The sequence below is a fragment of the Pocillopora damicornis genome, chromosome 11 (genome assembly GCF_964200805.1).
Source record: "Pocillopora damicornis chromosome 11, jaPocDami1.2, whole genome shotgun sequence".
NCBI lineage: Eukaryota > Metazoa > Cnidaria > Anthozoa > Scleractinia > Pocilloporidae > Pocillopora > Pocillopora damicornis.
The window spans coordinates 10,168,229-10,176,601 of NC_142680.1; the positions used below are offsets into that span (position 1 = coordinate 10,168,229).

General features: G+C 36.2%; 1 protein-coding gene across 1 annotated transcript in view; it reads left to right on the top strand.

Moving 5' to 3' along the window:
* The window catches only part of LOC113686981 (thioredoxin domain-containing protein 12), a 6,379-nt gene extending 703 nt beyond the window's left edge, over positions 1–5,676 (top strand). Inside the window, exons 2-7 of the mRNA XM_027204675.2 lie at positions 907–967; positions 1,644–1,696; positions 2,597–2,670; positions 3,556–3,625; positions 3,768–3,851; positions 4,758–5,676. Coding sequence (XP_027060476.2) covers positions 907–967; positions 1,644–1,696; positions 2,597–2,670; positions 3,556–3,625; positions 3,768–3,851; positions 4,758–4,825 — 410 coding nt within the window. The 3' untranslated portion in view covers positions 4,826–5,676. The remainder of the gene's footprint in view (positions 1–906; positions 968–1,643; positions 1,697–2,596; positions 2,671–3,555; positions 3,626–3,767; positions 3,852–4,757) is intronic.
* The last annotated feature ends 2,697 nt before the right edge of the window (positions 5,677–8,373 follow it).

Genomic DNA, 8,373 nt, shown 5'->3' on the forward strand with positions numbered 1-8,373 from the left:
AAGGTTTTTACCTTACTTGCCTTCTGGTCAGTGATGTTTCAGTTCAGGTTATTTCAATTTTAACAATTGGAACCTAATGTTATCGTCTTTAACTCACTTTCTGCATGAATCCTTTTTATTTACACATTTATTTAACATTTATTTATATTTATTTTATTTCATAAATTGTTTGAAATTTTTCTTTAATGTGAATTTCTCATTAACCCTTTAACTCCCATGAGTGTTTAAGACAGAATTTCTCCTTAACAAGTGATCAGAATAAAGTAAATATCAATTATGAGATTACTATTTGATCCAAGACCAAATTCTCCAAACTAACATAAAGAGAATTATTTGGCAGACAGTAAGGAGAATTACTGAAGAGATCTTGGGGGTTATAGGGTTAAAAGCTATATATTAAATTCACTATCAGACATGTCTGCTTCTTGCCATGAGTTTATATTCTTAAATTGTCTATAATTAAACATCCCACTCTTGTTTTCCTCACTCACCTGATAAAAGTTGTAGATAAAATTCCCTTCTGCCCATGGGCATATACTATCCTCTTTATCATTTATAGTAAAAAAGTAAAAACAAATTTTGAGAGGTGGTTCAGTGAGGACTGGATGTCTTTGAAATTTTCATGTTTTCTTGACTACATGTCATATTTAGTGAAGAAAAACAGGTTTCTTTTTCAGTGTCTCAGATTTTTTTTTTTGTATCTCAAGTTTATTTCTTCATTTTCACCCAAACAGTAGAAAAATAATGATAATTATGATTTGAGGTTACTGCTCTTTTTTTTTAAGTCTTGTAGAATCAGATGATGATTGGGACTTCTTCATGTGACTTAAACAACTTAATGTGACTTCTTCATGTGACTTAAATGACTTATTATACAATTTAAATGTAACGTGTCTTTCCTTTTAGGTTTTGGGGATCACATAGACTGGAAGACATATTCTGAAGGACTTAAAGAAGCACAATCAAGGTGAAGCTTTCTTCTTATTGTGATTTAAATAGTGTATGCTGAGTTTAAAAACCTTTTTGCCAACTTCTCTGAGGTAACAGTGTTGCACAGAATTTCACAGAGTTCACAGACTTTTTTACAAAATTGAGCAATCATGATTTACTTCTTGGATCTCTGTCATTCTCCTAAGTTTTTTCTTTGAGTTAAGGCTTGTTTGCCATACTATCAGATGCATGCATACACTCCTGTAAGGGTTTGTTTGAAATTTCTCTACATCTATGAATTAAAAAATAAAAAGAAGGAAAATTACTGAACCCTTTACCTCCCAGAAGTGATTAACATGTAGTTTCTCTCTACAACATCCATACATTATCCAATAAACAAGCAATGAGAAATTGCTCAGACTTATCAGGTAGAAGTTGTTACCCTGATCTAACACAAAATTCTTTTAACTTATTGACAAGCAAATGTATAGCAGCTAGAGGGAAGAATTAGCAATGAGATCTTGGGAGTTAAAGGATTAATAACAAATTGTAGTTTCATGACTGTGGGATTTTATTAAAAGTATAAAAAAAGACAACATTTTATAATTATAATTGGATTGTATATTAAATTTATTCTGATCTTGTATGTGTTATTGATATGTGTAGTACATATTCATTTGTTCAGCTTGCATTTTCATTGTTAAACATTCCAGCCGCAAACCTGTGATGGTGATTATTCACAAGTCTTGGTGTGGTGCATGCAAAGGTAAAATCTGTTTGTCTACTTAAGACTTAAGCACACAAAGACCTGGAGCAGTATCTAAAAGAAGTTACACATTCTTCATTGTTATGGATCATGCCCCAAACATTGTGATGTTCAGTTTTTTATTAATAATTTAGTGAAATGCTGCATAATCAGCTCAACATTATGAAAAATATATTATTTTATTTAATTTTTTACCAAAGTAGAGGTGAAAAGTGTTGGATATTTAAACAGCTCACTAAATATTCATCACTTGCAACAACACGGAGAGGAGTAATTGTGTTAGTATATACCACACAAATACAAAAATATTAGTTTATTTCTTTCAATATACCAGAAAAAGGATTGAAATTAAACTCTTTAGGTGTGATTCTGTCTTATCAGCTGTTCAGAGGTGAATAGCTCTTGCTATTAACTTCCAAATTAGCCAATTAGTGCACACAAAAAGTATTATTCACCTGAGTGTGTGGTATATACTAAATATAATTACATATTTGATCAAGAGGAGCCCCACTTGTTTTGAAGGTAATGATGAAGAGTAAACAAAAACTAATTGAGAGTCTCAAAACTTGATTTACAATTCTTGAAACTTAAATCTCCAGGCTTGAAAATTGCAATGTGAGCTTTGTAACTTCAGCAATTCTCAATTATTAAAACTATCAAGTATCATATATCAAGCTTTGAGTAAAGACAATATCAACTGGCTTTTGAGAAGTACTGTCACTACATGTGTTACCATACATGAGATGCAATTGCTATTTTTTATGTTGTTTACAGCAATTTTGTCGTCAAAACTACAGCATTAAACAGAAAAATTGTGAGGATTGTATATAACTATTTATATTTCCTTTAGTTTTTTTTATTAGCAGATTCAGTCCTGTATTTTGCTTTCTACCTTTTCAGCCCTCAAGCCAAAATTTGCTGAATCAAAGGAGATAGATGAATTAAGCAAGAAGTTTGTGATGATTAATGTTGAGGTACTGACGTTTACCACAAAAGATTTTTCTTTGAATTTTTTCCTTATATGGTCATTTTTTCAATTTTTTTTTGTCATTTTTCCAGTAAGTGTTATCATTGGCTGATTAAATCTCTTGTACATAAGCAAATTAGCAGGAACATGTAGAAAAAGTGAGTTAAAAACCAGAACATATTTAAGCCTAACTCAGTGACTTTTTCAATGCAACTTGACTGTGTTTTTATTGATTATATTGTAAAGAATGACCCTGTTTGAGTACTATACTCAATGGTACAAGCAGGGCCAGAAAGGGGCCATATGGCTGAGGAGGAAAATGAATGAGCCTCCCCTGGGGTCATATGGTTATTAACTGAGTTTGGTGAGGATGGACAGAAAAACATTTGGCTCTCAGTCCAAACTCACAGACCTCAAGCCTAACTTTTTCCATTCTGGCCCTCTTACTTTTTCATTAAAAGCACATTAGATGTTTGGTTCCATGGCTTTGGGATGACAAGTGAGATTTGGCATGCAGCTTCATGGTTAACATTCCAGACACTGGGTGAAGAGATCTGGGTGCAAGCCCTGGCTTGGTTGCCATATTGTGTTCTTACCCATGATACTTAACTCCTGACTCCCAGCCAATTGACAATTGCTTCTGGTAAACAGTTAGGGAAAATCTGTCAAGATATGGTCCAGTGGGTAACTTGCAATGGATGGTGTCCCAACCTGGCAAAAAGAGTCTATGCTCAACCCAAATGGTCCATCCTGCCAGAGCTAATCTTGGTTTCCATACCCAACCTGGGGTTTACTAGCAATATTCCTTGTCACTTCTTGCTCTGGAAACTTGGATATTGTTTGTTATTGTAGGCTTCAAGATTTAAGAGCTGAATTTTATTTGTTTCCACAGGATGATGAGGAGCCTCAAGATACTAAGTTCCAGATTGATGGATCATACATTCCAAGGATATTTATTCTAGGTGAGTAACTTTAACGATATTGGTTAATTTGAGATTGGTTTAAATTCTGTAGTCTTGGTTGCTGACTTCCTATTTTGATATTTTTATTTCAACGAGTGGTCTTGAATGCACATCTGTTTCCATTTTTTTTTCTCACTTTCAGATTCATATGGTAATGTTCAACGGGATATTTACAATAAAAAGGGAAATCCATCATATAAATACTACTATGGAAGTCCACCAGGAAGTAAGTGAAATGAATGTACCATTTTTACCTCCCTCTCTCCCTCCCTCCTTTCCCATCCCTCCTTTCCCATCCCTCCTTTCCCATCCATCCTTCCCTCCCCTTCTACTCTACCTCCCTCTCTCCCTCCCTACTTACCTCCCTCCTTTCCCATCCATCCTTTCCCATCCATCCTTTCCCATCCAGCCTTCCCTCCCCTTCTACTCTAGCTCCCTCTCTCCCCCCCTACTTACCTCACTCCTTTCCCATCCATCCTTCCCTCCCCTTCTACTTTACCTCCCTCTCTCCCTCCCTACTTACCTCCCTCCTTTCCCATCCAGCCTTCCCTCCCCTTCTACTCTACCTCCCACTCTGCCTACCTTTCTTCCCATGTGGCCTTCATTCCCTCCCTACTTCCACTTAGCTTCTCCACCTTCCTTTCCCTCCATTCCTTTCTCTCCTTTCTTCCTTCCCTTGCCTTTTCCTTTCCCTCTTCTCCCTTATCTTCCTCTCCTACTTTGCTCCCATCCTTTCTGTCTTACTCCCTTCATCTCACCCTTTATATTTTCTTGCCTTTTCCCCCATCCCACCCCTCTCACCTTCCCTCCTGTTCCAGTCCTTTCCTCTTTTCCTTCCTTTTGTGTCTCTACTCCATCCCTCCCTCCAAGACTCTTCTGCCCCCTTCACTCTCCCCTTCTTCCATTTCCCTTCTTTCCCTCTTCCTCCCTCCTTTCCATCCTCTCCTCCTCAGCTGTTCCTCCTCCTTGCTTACCTTCTTTTGCTCTTTCTATTCTCTCACTCGTCTTCTTCCTCTCCAGTTATTGTAACTTCCTTCCTTTTCATACTAATAGTGTTATTGGACAATCGAATTGATATATTTAACAGTTTCTACTGTATCTATGAACACATAACTTTTGTGTTATATCCTAGTCGTGGACAGCATGAAAGAAGCCCTGGAGAAGATGATAGATGGTGTTCGCATAGGAGATGAACTATGATTATTAATTTTCTTCTTTAATTTTTTATCAGTGGAATATCCATGTTTATTATCTTCTCGTGCACTCGCTTTCTGTTCAACCCAGTTCACTTTGACAGCCATTTAACAAGTTACCTTCTTAACCCTTCACCCCCTAACATCAGTATCCATATTCTCCAAACTATTCACTCTACATTTACCAAGGTGCTGACAAAGAGAATTTGTTTGATAATCAAGAGCTGCTTAAGTTGGTGATCATTTCCTCTATTCACATTAGCCTAATGTTTGATTCAAGGGCGATATTGTAAGGAGAAATTAGATGCTAGAGACGCTTAGGGGTTGAAGGGTTAATTTAAACCTGTAAGACTTAGATTTTTAATAGGAGAAAAGGCTTATGTGGTAGTATTTGAATTTGCTTCAGGAGCAAGTTGAAGCGGTGTTAGTCTTTATTTCTTCAAATGATAAATATTACTTAGCGTATGTTAGCAGTAGGAAAGGTCAAAAACTAGTACAAACGTAAAAAAATTCAAAACTTACAACGCTACCTTGTATTTGAAAATTAAAAGAGATTTACATAAAAATCTTTGTATTAACTCTGGGGCAATGACAAGATTTGTTTCGTAAGTTTTAAAACTCATTTATGTATATATTTTGTTGCCTGCGGTGGGATGGTTTTCTTAAAAATTCGGATATTTACCATGAGAAGATAATTATTTTATTGAAAATGGGTGTGTCACTGAGGGGAAACAGTTTTTGCATAAAGTCACTTAGAATATTCTGTTTTATTTTGAAAACTTTTAGAAATGACGTGATTGCATTTCATTTACCCTGAGCAGGTTTGTAATTAAAAATGGGTGTGACACTGAGGGGAAACAGTTGTTGTATAATGTCACTCGCAGTATTCTGTTTTGTCTTAAAAATTTCCAGAAATGACGTAAATGCATTTCATTTTTTTCTTCTTATAAGATACCCTTGGACGTTTAGCTCATATTTTTTCACTAAACAACCACTTTTCCGCCTCTTATCGGGTTTGCCTAACTTTCTCGAATTTTCCCGATCCGTAAGTGAATCAACCCTGTATTCGAAATTACCTTATCCTGTCTTTGATGGAACAAGAGTGTGCGTATGTTCTTAGCTTCTTGTACATGAAGTACTTACCGCTCTTGCAAAGTATCTAGTTGCTACGCATTACACGCAAAAATCACACAATCAGCAAACAACAAAAAATTTAGAGTAAAAAAGTCTAACAAAGAAATCAAAGGATGGTATTACCGTAAAAACTCGTGTATAAGCCGCACTCGTGTATAAGCCGCACTCGTGTATAAGCCGCACTCGTGTATAAGCCGCACTCGTGTATAAGCCGCACTCGTGTATAAGCCGCACTCATAACTTTCAAGCATGATTTTGGAAAAAAAAAAAAACCAAAAAGCGCTTTTGTAAAAAAGGTGATCGTTTGTTCGCGCATCAAAATGTTCACAAATAAACTTGAGGAAATTTAATGTTGTGTATTTGTAGTGAAATTTTAAATAAGTTAATCAACTCTGAAAATACCTTTTAAAGGGTTCTCTTTAATCAATTTCCCCATTTCCTGCGAAAGACAACAGTTCTCTTCATTGCTAAAGCCCACAGTTGAAATGAAAATGGAACGATGGAACGAAAATAAAGCGCTGGAGAATGCTACAAAACGTTTGCTTGGTAACCACGCGTTTATTTGACGAGGGAAGTTTGGGAGGTGAAGGAAAATCATCAAAGAACTTTGTGTCACCGTAAATTTAAAAAAAAATTGTAGAATTTAATGTGCAAGTTATATCTAAATACAACTATCTTGCCATTAAACAAATCAAATCAAAATATATGGGCCAAGAATGTAACCTCTTAATGTCTGACAGTATTAAAGGTGATACGCATTTCAATAAACTTCCGTTAGCCATATTTGGACTTCCATGGCAAAGAAAGCTCCTTCAAACGTTTTGCGCAGTAAAAAATATTGTACGAAGCGTTGCAGAACAAGAGTATTCAAGTAACCATACTATGTATATCCCATTAGCCATATATGGACTTCCATGGTAGTAACAAACCGTTAAAAAGAAAAGACTTCCTTCCGAAGTGTTATGCAATAAAACATGGTGTACGCAGCATTGCATAACAAAAGTATTAAAGTATTAAGAGTCTGATCTTTGTTTTGCCTTCGTAGTCTAGAGACTTAACCTATCATTTTGCCACTGTTTTGAACATTTCCTGAAAATCAGAAGGAAATGTTGATGAAAATATCTCTCTTGTACCACGGCTTGATGAGCGATTGGGCGGGGACTAAACCGGAAACCCTCTGTTCTAAGTCACACTTCTCGATTGGATAAAGTTACGAAACAAAGTGTTATGGATAATTCTTAAATAATCATTATATTACATCCCTTTGTCGTAAAGCAGTACAACATTCCCTTAGTTTCACTCACTCTTGAAAATTTGGAAATGTCGAAAATGAGTTGTCCTATTCAAGAAAGAGCGAGACACAAGAAGGCCGCAGAAGGACAACACGTAAATTTGATGAGATACGAATTTGGTGTTTTGGCCTCCTATGGTGTTCTCCCCGCGCAAGATCTTGCCATGAAATCGTACCAATCTGGACAGCAGCGATGCACTGATGCGGTTCCCTATTTGTTATTCAGAAACAAAACAGTGAGCCATGAGGGCAGTGAGGGCCAATCTACAAAAGGAAAGCTTTCACAAGCCACAGCTACATTTGATGTTAGTTTGAAAACAGCGTGCTGGAAGCCTACGGACTGGTTTTCCATTGATCTTCCCGAAAATATCACTATGTAAAAACATTAACTTATTGATGATTCAGATTATTTTTCCCGTATTGAGGAGTTTGACGAAAATGTGACTTACAAATAACAAATGTGACTTACAAATAACAAATGTGACTTACAAATAAAAAGACCGATTTTGAGTCAGATGATACTGTAACCTTCTTGAGGATGTCTTTGATCTTTTGTTTTCTTGTGCCTGTCATCATAACATCGTCCTATATATATTGACAAAAGAACATAACCTTATACTTTGAAATCCGCTGGAAACGGACTTCTCTCATTCCACCTACTTTACAGCTCCTCTAGAAAAAAATTATTTAAAGAATACTAGGAACTATATTGTTGGCGTTAAAACAAGCATAAGTCTTAAGCAATTTTTAGACGTGATCATGAGTTAAGAAAACTGTCTCGTTTGATCGAGGCTCCCCAAATGTGCCTTAGGGAACACATGGTAGTAGTACGAATTCTAAATTTTTGTCGGTGTTTTTTTTCCCTTGTGATTTTGATTTCAGTTTACCAGGGGGGATCGCTTGTTATTTTACCCACGGATCAAAAGGATTACTTACCTTATGTACACTGTTTGAGATCAGATTCTGCGAATTTCTTCGTTTCCACGTTGTGGCCATGTACATGAAGGTCAGTTGGTAATAACGTCTCAAACGACATTTTGAAGGATCAAGTCAGGATTTAATAATATTCTCGCATGACCGGCTTGGATTGCAGTCTACTTGTGGCGATAAAAGGCTCCTCAATTTCGTGA